The sequence below is a fragment of the Argiope bruennichi genome, chromosome 4 (genome assembly GCF_947563725.1).
Source record: "Argiope bruennichi chromosome 4, qqArgBrue1.1, whole genome shotgun sequence".
Lineage (NCBI taxonomy): Eukaryota > Metazoa > Arthropoda > Arachnida > Araneae > Araneidae > Argiope > Argiope bruennichi.
In genome coordinates this window covers 111782904-111802325 of record NC_079154.1, presented here as the reverse complement: position 1 = coordinate 111802325, position 19422 = coordinate 111782904, and the positions used below count along the sequence as shown (strand labels likewise).

General features: G+C 30.6%; 1 protein-coding gene across 1 annotated transcript; it reads right to left on the bottom strand.

Annotated features, from left to right (window-relative positions):
* Positions 1–355: 355 nt before the first annotated feature.
* On the bottom strand, positions 356–17009 carry LOC129967165 (uncharacterized). The gene is made up of 4 exons (XM_056081862.1): positions 16862–17009; positions 13230–13299; positions 9138–9532; positions 356–693 (listed from the first exon to the last, which is right to left on the bottom strand). Exons 2-4 carry the CDS (start codon positions 13288–13290, stop codon positions 361–363), a joined length of 789 nt encoding a protein of 262 aa, XP_055937837.1. The 5' UTR covers positions 13291–13299; positions 16862–17009; the 3' UTR covers positions 356–360.
* Positions 17010–19422: the final 2413 nt, after the last annotated feature.

Sequence of the window (19422 nt, the reverse complement as noted above, 5' to 3'; positions counted from 1 at the left end):
TTCACTTTAATTGCTAAATATCTTCAAAAAAGGATTTAATGCTAAATTATACATTTCATTTAGCATTAAGCAATTCACTCTCCAATTGTAGTGATTGGATTTTGAAACGTTAGGAAATAAACGTTCATAGATGGCGCTAGACAACTAGCGCGAGTGTAATTAAAAGAGTGATGTCATTCGAGTGTTGGTTCTTGGAGAAGAAGGAGTTACTGAGCAGAGTAACTCGAACGAATCTGCAATAAATTTGTTGTTAAGTTTTCTATTTGTCTATTTATTCAAAGCACTCACGAACCAGCCACGACACCAATATTTAGTGACCGTTGTATCACAGTATTATAGAAATCAAGAATATATGTTCTATCAAAAGAACTTTATTTTCACATGTTTAAGAGGAGCCATAGGAATCTGGTCTAAGAGTTCTGAAAGAGTTCCTTTGTCTAATTCTTGATTAATCAGCTTTAACAACACTTTATTCAGTTCTTTCATGGCATCCTTATGAAAATGTTCGAAAAGCTTCGGACCTAATCCGGTGAGCAACCTAAGAAGCACTTGAGTCCATCTTCCACCACCTAGCAAGCTCTTAAACTCAAGATTCAGAGGTCCAAAAGTGAGGTTCAGTTTCAGGTCATTCATGTGAAGTCTTGTCTCTCCACCAGTTGTAACATTTAAATCACCATGACCTTTCACGTTAACCTATGAAATGTTTTAAAAAACAGGTTTTTATTAGTGTACTAAAATATAGGAAATAGTTTTTTTTTTTTAAAATAAAGCAATGTTTAGTTCAAAACAAAAATTGAAAAAGCATGGCGCTTTAACATTTTAAAATGTTCCTTTCTTCTGCGAATAAAATTGAATAGGTTATAAAGTTTTGAAGGTTAACATTTGAGATGTCTTGAGAAGATCCAATGGATGGTACTTCCGCGAGGTAGGCTTTGTTTGGTAAAAATAATGAAGTCAAAACTTCATAACTCAGTCAGTTTTAGGCGCAGAAGCGTGGGTCATTTTATTTTTTGTTCAAAATACTAATGTGTCAAGAATATTTAGAATATAGGATTAATAGAACAAAGAACTGTATAAAACGTGGACTCATTTTTCAAAAATATATTAATTGATTTAAACAAAATAAAATAGTTTTCACCATATAGAGCCCTTTTCATACCGAAAATACTTGCGTCTCTCTAAATGGGCTTAGAAATTAGCTATTAGAATATTAGATGTATCCGCGATTAACAGCATTATTTCTAGTGTGAATAATTTGTGAAATATCCCCTATTAGTACAAGATATTACGATGTACCCCCATTAGTACGATGTACGTTCAGCATTTTGTGCTAATAAGGCTAATTGCAAATACTAACTCAGTATCGAATTATCATTATTGTGTTCTAAGTTTGCAAAAAAGATAACTTTAGGCGTTTCAAATCTGTACCTAGGTGATACAAAGTTAGATGTTGTGCTTCAGTCTTTCTGTATTCTTGTAGCGATAAAGAAGTACAGCGGCACTGAAAAAAATGCAATATGCTAGTTTCATGTAACTTATTCTGTTAAGTCTAGTCTCATATTCTAGACTTAAATTTCACTGATATTTAAGTCTAGAGTATGGGAAAAATGCTCTGAGAAGAGACACCATTTGAACCGCATTTCATTTGTTCAAATTGAACATATTCAAGAGATGATTTTTCGATGTGACATTTTCAGAGCAAGGAAAGATAGTGATTCGGGACTTTTACGAAAAAGGCAAACTTCATGGAATTCATTTTAATACTGTTACGAAATTTCCGAGGTTCGTTCGGATAGTGGAAGTTATATGGTGTGAAGAACGCTCAATCAGCAGGCGGCAGTAGAAAATAAAACAACGACGTTTATTTACACGTAGACACACAGGACAGCACAAAGACGACAACTATATACAGCACAGAAGACGATTATCTTCAGCCGAGACGTGCAGCATACAATAGCATACACAGCAGCATACAATAGTATAAACAGCAGCATACAGCAGTATACACAGCAGCTCTACTCCGTCGCTGCTCCGCTAGTCCCTGGAAGACGAGTTCTCGACCGTCGCTTCCGACTACTCTTCGACTCCACTGGTCCACGACCACTCTTCTCTGTCGCTTCCGACTACTCAATTCACCACTACTTGGCAGCGGCAGGACTGCTTCCTTTATAGGCATCAGGAGGCGGGGCTAGAAGCCTCTCAACCAATCAGGAACGTTCGAGGCGTATCTCCGTTCCTACTGGACGGAACGGGAAAATTCTCGATGTTTCGGGTATAATCTATTTTGGCGCCAAAGTCACAAAATTCGTCTCCAAGTCGCCATATGGTCGCCAAGCTCTGGGACCTATTATGGAACTGACTATGCTGGGAAGCCGCCTCACAGATTCGTAACAATACAATCATGTATATTTTCAAGTTTGGCTGCATCATTACGCAAAATAAACCTTTCAATTAATCTACAGATTTAATAGCTCTGCTGTCAAAAGTATCAAAATTGGGGGGAAATAGAAAACAGCTATTTTATTTCATGAATTTGTTGAATATGCAATCTAAAACAGAAAAATTACATTTTTTTAAAAAAATCGCTCTGTGGTCACTAGTTTCTTGACATTAAATAGTTTCCGCAAACATAACAATGCTTCATTTTAAGCTATCGAAAAAGGCATTCAACCTTAGTAATTGAGCTTCAAATTTAATTTTGAACATTTTTTTCCTAAAAAAACTACAGTAATAATATTTGAAATCATAAAACAACACTTCATTAGTAGAATGTTTTTCCCCCATAAAAAACGACGAAAACGATTAATTGATATTTTTCAACAATTCTCTTTTTTTCGATCAAATTGAACTCTTTAAAAAGGTACTGTCTGAAATGTCTACCAAGTGTTTCTTTCTGTGTAACACATATTCTTTAGTCGAATTACAAAAGTTTAGCTCAAAATAAAGCTAAAAAAATTAGATATTTCTCCAAATTTACGCTTTGTAAAAGGTTTTTCCTGACTTAATAGATGCGATCTTAATGCAAGATATATCATTTTATAGATCTTTTATTATAGCAAACCGTTTTAATTTAAATTTTTCCTTTAACCCTTTAAAGGGCCATTTTTTCTTGTCATATAATGTTAAAATATTTTCAGGCTTGAAATTAGAATAAGAAAAGGGATTCATTATCTTATTATATAAATTTAATTTCATTCAGTAATTAATTTGGTTCATTAATAATTAAGTGACAAACCAAGACACATCATTTTGTGTGAGATAAAAAACTGAAGCATCTAAATTTCTGTCTTTCTAAAAAAATGTGTCAGAACTTATGCCAACCTACATAATTTCATACAAAGATTGATAAATTTGGTGGGAAGCATACTTCCCACGGCCTTAGAAAGGGTTAAAACATATAAACTCTTTAAAACATGAAAAATTTGAGACTCGGTATCCAATTCGGTTTGCAATCATAGACCCTTGTTTTCTAGAGCCCATCCAACATCAATAGTTCATACAAAAAGAAAGTTGTTGAATTTTGTTGATGTTAAAATGTAATTCAAATTGACTATTATGCTTATTCTGTATACAAATTTCAGAAGTATGATAACTGAATTTAAAATGAAAATTATAAACATTCAGCAAAATGCCACCTGCTTCATATTCCTCTTGTTCCAATTCATCTCCCATATTTTGTTCCATCCACAATTAAATGCGCAGCCGACTTCACGGAAATAATCAATAATGCATCCTTAAAGTAAAACATTCATCCAATAAGTGTAATTAAATCTAACTGATTATCCATCGAAATCCAATCATTATTCCAAAAAAAAAAGCAAACAGAATTTCAAAAATGATTTTCTAAATCAAAATTATCTAAAATGTAATCATTAAAACCTGAAGTCGAATTTTTCGCCGATTTCAATATATTGTCGCCCCATATTTGAAGCACGATAAAGTAAAAATGGAATTATGTGTATAGGTGGGAGGCGGTGGAGCTAGAACTAATGGAAAAGTTTTACGACTGGGAAAAAGATTCGGTACCACCGACTTAAAAAAAATGCAAATGTGAAAATGAAATTTATGTGTACAAAGAAATTAAGAGATAGAAATAAGAAGATTCAATTACATTCAAGCCATCGGTAGGTATTTGGTTACTTTCCGTGGTTAGGTCTGCCCCTGTGGGAAAATTAACATTCAATGAGTTTATAATGCCGCATTCATCTTGTATGCAAATTTACAAGCAAAGCGCATGCCTCGACTCTCTCAGGAGTACATTGTGCTTATTCTAATAGCGAATATTGGCCATTAAAGAGCGCGAGTTAATGCTTCGAAATCTTCTCTCGAATTTCTCATGGCAATTTTGTTTAAAATTACCATGAATGCCTGACAAAATAAGGCAATAAAATGCAGAGGAGAATTTTTTTCACTCGTTATGTTATTAAAATTAGCATATGTGGTAGGAAGTAGGAAAGATTGTTGTTTCTTGGAACAATTTTTCGAATATACGAATAAATACTACCAATTATATTTTTACTTTAGTTAATTCTATCTTATGTAATATCTAACCAACTTTAATTTTAATTATTTATCTATCTATATCTATACTTATAATAAAGCTCAATGTGTGTGTGTGTGTGTGTGTGTGTGTGTGTGTGTGTGTGTGTGTGTGTGTGTGTGTGTGTGTGTGTGTGTGTGTGTGTGTGTTGGCGCTCTACAGGCCAGGTCATTTGACATAAAGCTACCAAATTTGGTACATGTATACCTTAGAGGTCGGGAATGTGCACCTGGGGTCCCTTTTTTGGAAATTTTAACTAGAATTTTAATTATTAATTAAAAACTAACTTTACCGCTAAAAAAATCTTTCATTTTCCCCACCGCCAACTTTTCCGCCAAAATAATCTTCCATTTTCCCCAACGCCAAATGATTTAGGCTTTAGTTCTTTTTTTCTCCCAACAGTAATGAGGCTAGGGTTAAGATTTTCCGGCGGATTATTTCAAACGATTCTGTTTATTTTCTTAATGTTTTATGCATTTAAAATTAAACATTGTTAATTAATCCATGTTTCAGATTCATTCTGAAGTACTTTTGAATTAAAATAACACAGAATAAAGGAAATTAAAAATGTATAATCTGCATAGCGTTACCCCAACTGGCGTAGAAAAATTCACGCATTTTCGTTACCGTAAAAGGCGAAGAAAATCCACGCATGCGCACTGTGTTCTGATTGTTGGCATGGCAACCATTATCAACGGACGATTTAAATTACTTTTAGGTTAGTTGTATGCTTTTGTAAGTAAATTGTATTTATGTTAGTTATATATTTTTTGTGCATGCTTATAGTTTTAAGTACATCGTTTTTTAAGTAGTTTTTTTTAACCTGTTTACAATGATTTAAATTATTTTTAGGTTAGTTGCATGCTTTTGTAATTAAATTGTATTTATGTTAGTTATATCTATTTTTTATATATGCTTATAGTTTTAAGTACGTCGTTTTTTAAATAGTTTTTTTTAACCTGTTTTCAATGATTTAAATTATTTTTAGGTTAGTTTCATGCTTTTGTAATTAAATTGTATTTATGTTAGTTATATATATTTTTTATATATGCTTATAGTTTTAAGTACATCGTTTTTTAAGTAGTTTTTTTAAACCTGGATTCGACCGATTATTTTAAACGATTCATTTTATTTTCTTAGTGTTTGATGCATTTAAAATGAAACATTGTTAATGAATCGATCCATTCATGATGAATCTAAGAAAATTTTGTTGACAAATTGTTGAGATATTACATAAATTAAGAAAGATATTCTTTAGTGCCCATAAAGTTTAAACGCTCAGTGACTCTATTATCAGTAATCATATTATTAAAAAAATGCTTTGTTTCAGTAAAAAATATTATTATATTAGTTGAAGATTAATTCTTTCCACTTTAATTTAAAGCATAAATTCTACGGGTGCTAACAGAAAATGAGAGAGATACATATTACGTTATGACTGAAGGCCTTTATAATATTATGAATGAATTATATGATAATCAAAATTTGAAGTTTTAAAATATTTTGATGAAGAAGCTATTAAAGTAGAAATTGCATAAAATATTTAATTATTAAAATTTTAACGAACATTAAGATTGGCGAACCGGCTGGTCGCCTAAGGCGGCTAGTAAACAATAAGATAAAGAAAGGTAAATGAAATCAACCTGAGTGGTCTCCATAAAACTTTCTTTCCAAAAAAGTCTTATCTCCTCCTCTTCCTGACATAATATTGTGATCCTTGTGTAAGAACGCGATACCTAGCATTACATTTGCATACAATAATTACAAAACATATATTTTTGGTTTGAAACTACCATTTTTATTAAATATGTTATGTGAACGACGCCTTTTTCTCAAACCATTTGAATTCAAAATTTCACACAGAACTAACAGTTGTAGTCGTAAGACTGTATACTGAATTTCACTACTTTATGCCATTCCGTTTACATGTATGCGAAAGTACAAACCGACAGACGGTCAACCGTTTAATAGCTTTGTTTCAAAATTTCATAAGAATCTGCCATTTAGGTATTAAATCTGTTAACCAAATTTTATCTATGTAGCTTTTTACGTTTCGAATTAGAAGTTCACTTGCACTCGAACTGAGAAACCTTTTCTGAATGGATTTCGTTCCAAATTTTATATAAATTTATAAATTTGATCTAAACTCCATATACCAAATTTCATCCGTCCAGCTCAAAGCTGTTATGAGTTACATGTTCATAAATAGAAACAGTTCCATTTTTTTTCCCGAATTTAGGAAGTTCTGAAACGTGGAGTTTAGTCAAAAACCGCGAGTTTGAATTTTTCGACAATTATAAAACTTTCTCTATACTTCATATATGAAAAATAAAAAGGAAAAATATTACTTCAGGCAGAGTGTTTCATGAAACAAGGTGTCTTGTACCTTGGATCATATTATTTTCTGCACTATTATTAACTCAGTACCGTGCTAATTCGAGATGCAATGAAGATGCAGAAGACCCAAAAGTCTTCAAGGATTTTAAATAAGGTTTGTACTTCGTCCGTTTGAAAGCTGTTGCTTTGTTGTTGCTGTTGCTGAAACTTGTCTTTTCTGACATTCTAATGGATAATTTTGCTGCATGCTTCGCTGTAAATAATCTCAACTATTCCTCTCCATTTCTGTTTTTCTTCCATTCAATTAGAAAGTTGATAAATATTACCGGCCACTACAAACTTGTATTTTAAAAAAAGTCGCTCTAAAACCCTCTAAAGTATATTTTTCAAAAACGTGATTAATCTTGGTAACAAATTAGCCAAAAACCTGTTGAAGGCCCACACATGCACATCATTAGACTCACCATCATTATTATCAGCAGTAGAATTTTTTTAAAATTAAGATTAACTGAATTTATTTGTGCTTAAAAATCTTTCAGATCAATAATATTTCTGTATTAAGTATATAAAACCTTAAATTATTTTTAGTTATTTTACTTCCTTGCACTTATTTGTAAAATGTATTTCTCAGTATTCATACGCTGTTATATTTTATTAACCTCGTTGCTACAACAGATTGTAGCTTTCAACGAATCTTTGTTGATTTAATAAATAGTAATAAGAGAGCAGTTTTAGTATTCTACATCAACTGGATAAGTGGGCAAGTCTGAGATAATAGAATGGAAAAGGCAACCATAAAGGGAAATGTTCATCTAACGCATTAAATTTCAGAGAACTAAAAATGTGTCATGGTTTGAGAAAGGTTGAAGTTACAATAAACCCCACTAAAAAGTTATTTCTCACACTAGTAAAAAACTGACAGAAACTTCAGGATTTGATAACTTTAACTAACCTCTGTAAATGATGGATCCATCGTTGAATATTGGGAAAATACCTCAAATCTTTCCATTCATGAAACATTCTTCTTCGGATAATTCACGTTTATAGAAGGGAAAGGGTAATTATAAAGTGGGACGTTCATATCTGCATTAAATTTCAAAACATTGATTGGATGAATTGACATAAAGTGTAATCTATAATAAACTGTACTAAGAAGTTAATTCACGTAATAGTTATAACGGACTGGAAAACCTTAGGATTTGATCAGTCTAATTAATCTCTTGATTTGTCTGTGTATTTTCTGTATGCGGTTCAAGGTCACATTTTCTACCGCGTCTCTGGTACCAGACAACCAATAACGAGGTAGAAAATGTGACCTTCAATCACCTACAGAAAATACCCAGACTATAATTAGAGTGATCAACGTATATAAAAAATGACCCATCGCCGAATGTTGGGAAAATGCCAAAAATCATTCCATTCATGAAATATTCTCTTTCGGTTAGTTCGCAATTGTGGTTTGGAATGACGTACATTAAGTTTCAAAACAGAGAAAATGTGTCACGGTTTGATTTATGATAGGACTTAATATAAACTAAGAAGTTAATTCACGCATACGTAAAAACAGACCGAAAATCGAAAGATTTGATGATTTTAACTAACCTCTGTAACGTGTATAAAAAACGGCCCGTCGCTGTTGATTGGGAAAATGCCCAAAATCTTTCCATTCATGAAACATTCTTCTTCGGATAATTCACATTTATAGAAGGGAAAGGGTAATTATAAAGTGGGACGTTCATATCTGCATTAAATTTCAAAACATTGATTGAATGGATTGACATAAAGTGTAATCTATAACAAACTGTACTAAGAAGTTAATTCACGTAATAGTTATAACGGACTGGAAAACCTTAGGATTTGATCACTCTAATTAATCTCTTGATTTGTCTGTGTATTTTCTGTATGCGGTTCAAGGTCACATTTTCTACCGCGTCTCTGGTACCAGACAACCAATAACGAGGTAGAAAATGTGACCTTGAATCGCTTACAGAAAATACACAGACTATAATTAGAGTGATCAACGTGTATAAAAAATGACCCATCGCCGAATGTTGGGAAAATGCCAAAAATCATTCCATTCATGAAATATTCTCTTTCGGTTAGTTCGCAATTGTGGTTTGGAATGACGTACATTAAGTTTCGAAACAGAGAAAATGTGTCACGGTTTGATTTATGATAGGACTTAATATAAACTAAGAAGTTAATTCACGCATACGTAAAAACAGACCGAAAATCGAAAGATTTGATGATTTTAACTAACCTCTGTAACGTGTATAAAAAACGGCCCGTCGCTGTTGATTGGGAAAATGCCCAATATCTTCCCATTCATGAAACATTCTCCTTTGGCTGTCAGTTCTGGCAAGGATATACTGAAATTGGCAAAGCCTTTCTCCAAGTCGGCTTTTAGTTCCTCAATGTGGAACTTGGAAATTCCCGTGACGGTGAGATTGCGCATGCGCAGGACCATCTTGGCAATGTTGTCGTTGATGTCTTCATTCACATCGGGGATGACCAATGGATCTACAGGTGGGATGCCAATCTCTTTAATACCCTCTGGCATCTGCTCTCGGAAATTTTCTAAAATTTCTTTGATGAATATGGATAGTCTTTCATCGTATTCCTCGGCTTCTTTGCCAGTAATAGCTATTTCTTCTCCTGAAACAGAATTAAGATCTGCAATTAATTTTAAACTTTATAGTTTAAAATCAGGTGTTCATAATTATAGTGACCGCCTCTTTATATGATCCCAGTTAATCGTATTATTCGCTTTAAATTAATAAACTCCTCTGGTTCCGAAAGAGGTATTGATTTGTACTTAAAAATATTCGTGTGGTATAATCACCATATCGCTTAATGGTATCAAATTTGAAATACAGAATTTACTGATCTTTCATTTTCAATCGATGTTTACGATTAGTGGTCATATAATTTCTAATGTTACGTGCAAGGAAACTTGTAACAATCATTTTTCACATAGAGTAGTGTGCACATTATTTTGTGTGGACTAATATCTGTGCGATAGCCAGACTTAACCAGACGCCATGTGGGAAATTTGATGGGACACCGAAGATCAACCCTACCTAACACGAAGGAACAAGCTATACTTGATGACACTGGACCCTTGCAAACAATAAAGGACCCTGTAGAGAAAACGCATACAACAGAACAGAAAAATAAGCTTTTCTTCTTCTTTTTCTTTTGTCTGAACTAAAGCTATTTTGATCAGTTTAATGATTGATTGATTGGATTTTAATGGCGCAAAAGCCAGACATGGCTATGCTTGGATCAAAAGATAAATGAAAGCAGAATCCACATAAAAAAAGAACTGATTTGAACATTAAAGACGAAACTGAAGACGAAGTTTTCGATATTCTTTTTTTTTTTTTTTTTTTTGGTTCTATTTTAGTATATTTTCAGACAATTTACCTGAAATGAATCAATACAAGATTGCGAAGCAGTTGAAATTTTACAGCTTCTCGAAGAATTGTCAGCTATAGCTTTGTGTAGATTTTGAAAAACCACGAATTGTTGGGAGCAAGATCTATAATAATGTAATAAATGTTGATGATGTCAACAGGAACAAATATATTGAAGAAAATTCTCCAATAAAGGAGGGTTTTCTTCAATATATTTGATCCTGTTGGATTGATGAAATACAAATATAATATACTTCATTACATTTGTTCCTGTGCCGAGGTTAATCAAGCACTTGATATTTTAAAATTCATCATTTAACAAATTTTTAAAAATATATAATAATGAGATTATGAATATTATGTAAATTAAGTTAAAAAAAGCAGCCATTAAGGAATTTTTTTTAATTGTTAATTTTTTGGAATAGAAATATGATCCTCAAATAAGTGTTGGGATACAAATAAAATCGGTTTTATCCTATTCAGTTATTCTTATAAATTGGCTATTGTTTTCAAAATAATTAAGTTAGGAAATGATGTCATTAAGTGGCAGCTACTATATATACTTTTGAGAAGTTGGAAATTTGAATCTGAACTTATCTTAGAGATGTAATCTAGAAACTAGATGAGAGTACGAAAACTATTCTTTTGCAGCAATATCAATTACCTTTTCTTTTTTCTAACAAAAGAAAAACAGTGTAGCTCTAAGCAAGAAAAATATTTTTTCTTTGCAACAACAAAATAACTGACAATTATAGACTTATTAATACTATACTTGTTTTTGAAAATTAATTACTGAACTCTTGTATCAAATTGAATATCAATTGACATTTCATAATTTATCATAGAATGGCAAAAAAAAAAAAAAAATGTAATCAGAGTGACCAAGCACATTTTTCTGAATGAATAATTTTAAGTAATTACTTTATTTTCATTTTGGCAACGTCATTAAAATGAGAGCAACTTATATTATAATTTCCCTTTGTTGAAGGAAGGAAATTTAATATATGCTACTAAATGCTAAGTCAACAAGGAGAGAGTTTCCGAAATCCTCCTAATCATCCGATCCATCTGTAAAATGTATTCTGTACTGATATATGAGTGTTCTCTTTAGTGATAATTCATTTATAATTTTTTCCCCTGTTTTTTTTATATAATTACGACACGAAAAAGGAATTTAAATAAGAATAAATAAATAAAAGGATAAAACATTCTTACTCGTTCCAAAATAGTCCTTGTGTTGCTTTAAAACGGTATGTTAAAGTCATTGAAATGAATCTGATAACTAAAGCTTTCATTATCTTCATTTCTTACTCAAACTTTTCTGAATGAAATTATGGAACGAATAGTAACCATTTATTCAACGATTGTTGGATTTTTGAATTTGAAGCAAGAGGCACATGCAGTAGTTTCCATCTGTACATAAGTCATTTTGCCATAGAAAAAAGGATATTACTCAAAATAGGGTAATTTCAAAGTTTGCGTTTCTGCTAATGAAAAATGCTTTTATTCTTTTCATTCTACTCTCTATGATGATTGGGCCCTCGATGGGTAGCGGTAAGGTCTCGATTCCACTTAAGAGCCACTACAGGAATTGATTCTGGTGCATGCTAAAATCGTCCAAGTGAAATATTAGTATGATGTGGAAGGCTGGATAGGAGGCGTCAACCCCTACTATTTTATTCAAAAACCATGACTGTTTCAAAATAGTCATAGTATTGCTTTAAAACTAGAACATTGACACAACTAACGCTGCAGTTTTAACAATGGATTTCAGTTTACAACTAAATTTTGATAAATATTAACAATGGAAAAAGCTGCTAAACTTATTTCACAGATATCCGTTTATTTGTGTATTTGCATATTATTAGCACTTTTCCAATATTTCAGTTGCTTTTATGGCGTTTGCTTAAGTTTACGATATAATTCCATGAACTTAATAATAAAACGCCTACCTCCCAAAATACTGCTCTTAAGTTTGGAATCTTTTTATTATCATTCCAATTTCACAGTTTTGGGTGATCTTGAAATTGTGTTCTTAATCCATTGTTGTTGTTTATAATGGCACTTGCCATGGACAAGCTCGCTGATGAAGTTAGTGATTTTAAGCCAAGGGAGCGTCTCTTGTTTTTAGTAGCGCCAACTAGGGCCAAGAGTACGTCTTAGCTACTCACGCATCACATTCACTTGCACAACCCCTTTTTACAGGGGGGCACATTTACACATCTCACAGATAGAACAGAAGAAGAACAACCATGCCTGAACCGAGACTCGAACCCAGAACATCCCGATGACGGGGAAGCAACGCTACCCCTATGCCAGGACGCCGGCTCTTAATCTATAAATATTATAATTGTATTCCAATCCTTAATGTATTACAATCTTTCTTCTTAATAAAAAGATTAATTAATTAAAAACGAACAAAGCAAAAGTTTAATTCGTATTAATATGATGTTTTAAAGCAAATAAAAAATGCAAAATGTAAGAAATAATTATATATTTGAGATGTTGTGTTTTTTTAGTTAAAAAAATGTTCCTTGCGATCCCATTACGCTTTTGACGACGGGAAATGTATAAACTCGTTCTTTTCTAATTTTATTCCCCAAAATTTTAATTCACGAATTTCACTTACATATCACTCTAAATAACGGAAACATGTTATTAAATGTCTATTAAAAAATCTCGCCATTTTATTTTGCGACTCATAAATTTCAGCTTAGAATGAAAATAGCTGATTCGTCAAACATTTATATCCAATTACTTTACCAAATACAACGAGTTAAAAGTGTAATTGCAGTAAAGAACATGAAGCATAAATTGTTGCACAATTAAAAAAAAACCGTTAAAATCTAATCAACAAATTAATATTCATTCTTTAATCATTATCTAATTAATATTTATTGTGTTATCATTGTTTTTTCGTTGGAATTAGTTCTTACCTTTAGCTTCCATGCTGGAGAGGAAAGCTATGCAAAAAACCATTGCAAGCGTCATCCACATGGTAAAATTCTGTTAAGAATAAATTGCATTAAAGTATTAAAATTGAAAAAAAATATACAATTTTTAATTATTTAATAAAACAATCGCTGTTTGAACGCTCTCGCAGTAAAGATCATTGAATTAAAAATTATGTTCTTTAATAAATATTTAAAACGATTATTTTTATTTAAAAATAAATTTTTACTTTTGTTACAGCGTCCAGAAACATATTAGAAATTAGGAAGTGAGATCTTTTCAGCATAAAATGCAAAAAAAAAAAAAAAAAAAAAAAATCTTTTTAGCATAAAAAAAAAAAAGGAAAGAAATTATGCTTTGTTATTATATTTGTGATAGTGAGACAAATGCATTCTGACAAAGAGAATACTAAATCTTTAAAATTTAAGGCACACAAACTACAAAAAAATTCTAGGATTCATTAGATGAAAATTAAAAGTTTATTAAGTGCCTGACTTTCCACCCTTTCAATACCAGTTTTTTATTTTCTAAAATTAAAATAATTTATGGTTCTAATGGGTCAAATAAAGAATAAATAGCTATATTCTGTTAAAAAGAAAATATTTACTATAGGTGCAATTTTGGAGGTGGTACACATATGTCTTAGTTGTCTTTTTAAATGGTGGGTACGGGAAATATAAAATACAGTGGGTACGGGAAAAAATTGTACTAACATATGAATGTAATTGCAGAAAACCATTGGAACATGCACTTCAATAAATTCCCCACTTACTCCCCACTTTGGGCGATTTAAAAATATCAGTGGGACATAATGTCCCGGTGGGCCCAAAGGGTTAAATTGTTTATATTATTTTACAATGTTCTACTAGAGTGAGCTGAAAATACCTCAGAAAATGACTCTTAAAAGTATGCTTATTATGCGACGTATTTGAAAATAAACTAATATATTTCAAATAAGTGTTATTCAGACTCAAAATTCCAATAGTTTGCCTTTTGTTTTTCAATCGATAAAAATTCCTGAGATTCCTTTAGGGCGATAACGGTAATTTTATTTGCTTTCCCGCCCACAAGAGAAACGGACACGCTTGGAAAATCTAGTTGATAATGCTTCAGTTTAATAATTATAAAGTAATCTACACTTCAGTTCTAACATTTCTAGAGACTCTACATAAAGGAATTAGGATGCATGGATGTAAGAGTGTGCAAACTGATACACATATTGTATCAGCAAATTCTTAAAAAAGAGTGCTAGAAAGCTAATTGAGAAAGTTTCTTTTGAAGCGAAATTTTTAATCGGAAATTACCGAATATTTAATGCTAATTCTGTTATTAAAAAAATACCGATGAGTCAACAAATAAAACATTTAATATTTATTAAATAATTATTATATTATTCAAATTAATTTTTAAAAAACGGTGTAATTTAGATAAAAAAAATACATCACTCTGCATTAAAAGTTTACACCTTCTCTATGATTGCCGTCCACGAAACGCCACACCTTTAATTAAATGAATATCATTCTAATTCTTCATATAACTGTTTCTAATTAAAATTTTTATTTTTCATTATCTTTCTCTATAGTTTGTTTCATATTTTTGTATTGGCTAAAATTTATCTTTCAAGAGGAATGGTGTCAAAAGTGGATGATTTAAGACCCCTTCCCCTTCCAAAACAAAGTTAAAATTCATTTTTTTTTCTTTTATTAAGAAATATTAAAATTCATTAATTAAATTATATATTCAATCTTATATGTTCCTTCTGCTGTGAACATCTCTTTAATCCATTTAACCTATAAAGAATATTCAGAAATGAATTAAGTACAAATGTCTAGGATTTTCTACCCACTTCTTATATAGAATACTTAGTTCATATATTTCAAAAAAGTAATGCGTTTTAATATGTTAACAGAAAAATAAAAACTATATATATTGTGGCATCATAGATGCATAATTTTTTCACGCCTTTTTTTTTTTTTTTTTTAATTCATCTTCTTAGCTTTCTGAATGATCAGTTCTCAATGAAATTTGTATCAAGAAATCACTGGGGCAGAAGTTTCAAAGCGCTAGTTATTCGTATTTTGTCCAATTATTTACCGAAACAATTTTTTTTATCAAGATTATTGCATTTTGACATCAGACAATGAATGTGTATCGTAAATATATTCACATCAATAAACTATCTTTGTAATTTTTTGCATAAGCTGTCGCAATCCAACAAAAAACTAACTCATTGTTTTGGAGAAGGAAAACGATATTTAAAAGAATGAAAATTTCGGACGGGTTTTATAATATATATATATATATATATATTATTTCAAACATTTTAATTTGCATACAAGGAGAATGAGGTAATTAATGCAAATGCAAATGAAATATGAAGAAAGACAGTATCGTCTTATTTATTAAAAGTCACCTTTGGCGACCAGTTGATTCACGGAAATTAATGCTTACTAAAACTTCAATTGTTTTCTCAACAAAAAATTTTTACATTTTGATAGACATATTATCTGCATAACTTCAAAAATCTTATACAGTTCCAATCGTTGTGTTTTGCATTTTCTTACATTTTTCTTTACATCTATATACACCCAATTATATCACAGAAAAAAAGCAACAGTATTTTAAAATGAAGGCACTGAAAGCATGTCTTATATTGAAAGTTACTCAACATGGAAAAATAAATTGAACCTTGATATTTTGATCACAACAATAGAAAGAAGATAAGTTGAAATATTAGTACTAACAATGCGAACGATTTAAGTTTCACTTCAAGAATGAAATATATTATTACAAAATATGCTTAAAATATATTTAAAAATAATTAAAAATAGAAATTTAATTTCTATTTTAGAAATAATATCATCATCAAGGATCATTTTTTGAATATTAAGATGCTGTAAAAATCCTTTTTCTTCTGTAATATTTTCTGAAATTATTACGAAAAGTGCCAACATTTCGTTTAATTTTTAAATAAATAAAATTCTAATTAATTTTTTTAATCGCTCCGAGGTGTACATATTCATCCTTCAATTTATATATGTGCCGCGTTTGTAACTGTTAAGTCAAATGGTCTGGCCTATAGAGCGCTAACACACGCGCGCACACACACATACACACACACTTTCATCTTTTTTTATTAATAGACTACTTTTTGGTTTTTCAACAACCGACTCAGAATTGTTAGCGAACTCGGCAAATATTAAATTATTTTTAACCCCTTCACTTATAAAAACTGTGCCTGGTTCTGATTCATTTTTCGATATTTTTAGATTTAAATTTGTAATTAATAAGCAGCTAATTTAACAAACAAAAATATTTTGGACTAAAGTATTCATTCTTGTGTAAGGATGAAAATAACAACAAACGTCCAAAATAAAATGCATCATCTAATTAGAAACTTAATAAGTTCATACATCAAGATGTTAATGACGTGTTTTCGTCTTCTAAACCCTCCTCGCGACATGAAATATAGCTCTTTATTTCACAACTTAACTAGACTATCAATTCTTAACTATTCATAAGTATAAAAAACGAGATATATAATTATTTAGTAAAGCAACTCATTAGAGTATGTGTAAGATTTAAAAAAAAAAAAATGGCAAATAATTACACTTACCTGTGTAGTTCACACCACATAGAAAATTTTGAAAGCTTTCTCTTTCTGTCGTAATTTAGAAACTCCAATATCCTCTTATGGCGAAAGATCATAAATTCTTCATCCCCTTCATTGAAACAGATAAGCCTTGACATATGCATTTCAAGACAGAAAAACAAACAAAAAAATGATTCACGTTGAAGTGAGATAAAAAACGGATGTTTAAAACTTATTGATTTGTGTTTCAATACGTCAGTTTTATTTATCTCTTCCAAACTTGATAATGATGTAACACACCGTTTTTCCTCATGATTTGTTATCTAAAAAGAAATATTTATTTATAAATTTGTTTGTGCAATTCTGTTGGAGTTTTACTGCCTGGTCTGCCTAATTAGTAATCTCTCACTCAATTGTATACAAAAAAAAAAAAAAATCATTAGAAACGTCACGTTTTTGACTATCTAAAGGAACATTTTCTTTTTAAACTAAACCTGCTGCATTCTTGTTTCCCATAAAAAAATGCATTGCAAAAGTAATAATTGTAAAATACAATAAAATTAATTCAAAACAACATTAATATTTTTAATATTTCATTGTAACAGTCATTACATTATTCTATATTTCCTATATATTACATTTTCGTTCAAAAATCTCAAATTGTGCGATAAGATTATAAACAATTTATGTTTATATATAAAAAAAAGTCCAACATATGTGTATAAAAGAATCCCTAATACATGCGTTTAAAATTGAATTTCAGCAAGCTATAAAAATATTTATATTTGTTGCTTTCTTACATTAGTGTTTTGTTTTGCTGATGTCTATCTTCATATTGCAACATTATTTGACCTCCGGACCGAAAAATAATATATAATCTGCAGATTATAAAGTTGGGTAGTTATCAACAATTATTTTCACCAAGGAGTTCCATGTCCCTCCCATGTATGGTAACAAAAAAGAAGTTCAGAAACTCCTTTTGATCTAAATTATTTTGTTAAAAATTATGAATGTAATGCTAAATCCGATTTCCATTCATTTAACCCTTTCTAAGGCCGTGGGAAGTCTGCTTCCCACCAAATTTATCAATCTTTGTATGAAATTATGTAGGTTGGCATAAGTTCTGACACATTTTTTTAGTAAGTCAGAAACTTAGATGCTTCAGTTCTTTATCTCAGACAAAATGACGCGTCTTGATTTGTTACTTCATTATTAATTAACCAAATTAATTAATGAATAAAATTAAATTTATCTAATAAACTAAATGAATCCCTTTTCTTATTCTAATTTCAAGCCTAAAAATATTTTAACATAATATGACTAGAAAAAAATGGCCATTTAAAGGGGTTAATACTGAATAATTTAGATAATAGTTTCTATGTGAATACTTATTGTCAAAAATTTTCTCCGATACATGCAGTTTTTTTTTTTTTTCTCGATTAAACTATTACAAAGATTTGGGCATTTTTCCAGCAGTTTTAAGTATAGATGAATAACAGAAAATTTATCAACTACAACAATTCATAAATAGCTACTATAAATAAATTTTGGCTTGTAACCCATTAAATACAGAACCTCTCCAAAATGTAGCAGTATTTTGTTTCAATACCAACCCATATGGCATTCTTCTTTTATTGCTACCCAATAGGATTTGAGACATTTTTCACATAAAATTGAAGGCAGATTCTGCTTTTTTTTTAATTATTTAATTTTCATGTTTTCCTCCTTTATAAACCCATATCTCTGGGACAGGCTACTTCTTCCTGTGTACATCCAACCACTCTGCCACCACTGATGGAAGCAGTATCAACAGGTTTTGCTGTGGCCGACTGCTATCATTATCATAATCCCTCCACATTACTGGCAAATTCTCTGAACTGGCATTCCTTTTCAGGCAGTTGGCCCTTAGCCACAGGTGATCTATCTCAAACCTTCTTCCTTGTCCTCCCTTATATTTACGAGCAGCAGGTCAATACTTTGAGAAAATCTTCTCAAAATTCTCTGTATTCTTCCAAATGTGCATCTCAAAAGGCAAACACTTTTGAATAGGTGGCAAAAAACTGTCAATTTTCAACATCATGTCTTTCAGTATTTTAAAATTTTCTGGCACCATTAGTACCGAGCTAAAGTAATTATTTTCAATTTTTATATTCTTTTTGGACTGTTTGCAATATAGGTTGATCAAAATATGTATATAATATATATATATATATATATATAAGAAGTATCATGGAAGTATTGTCAGTCTGCTAAATATACCATTATATGTTGATAATTGAAAATTTTGATAAATTTAATGATAAGTAAGAAATAATTCTTCATATTATAATAGATATTAGCACAAATTACCAAAACTTTTGTATGACTTTATATGTATTATCAAAGAATTAATTTCAATATTCAGTTTCCTTATAATGCATGAGGGCTAATATATATATATAAACTTTTTATTATTTGTTTATATATTCCTTACTGATAGATTAAGATATTTGTATGCATTATATATATATTTTTTAAAATACAATATAAATAGAAAATATTTATAATTTATATTTCTCTATTATATTGAAAGTTCCACACTAACA

Excerpts from the sequence above, each read along its gene's own strand:
- LOC129967165 (XM_056081862.1), bottom strand. The coding sequence starts at position 13,290 with ATGTGGATGACGCTTGCAATGGTTTTTTGCATAGCTTTCCTCTCCAGC. Across the intron at positions 9,533-13,229 it reads CTCCAGCATGGAAGCTAAAG|GAGAAGAAATAGCTATTACT; the intron begins GTAAGAACTAAT and ends ATTCTGTTTCAG. Across the intron at positions 694-9,137 it reads TTTTTATACACGTTACAGAG|GTTAACGTGAAAGGTCATGG; the intron begins GTTAGTTAAAAT and ends AACATTTCATAG.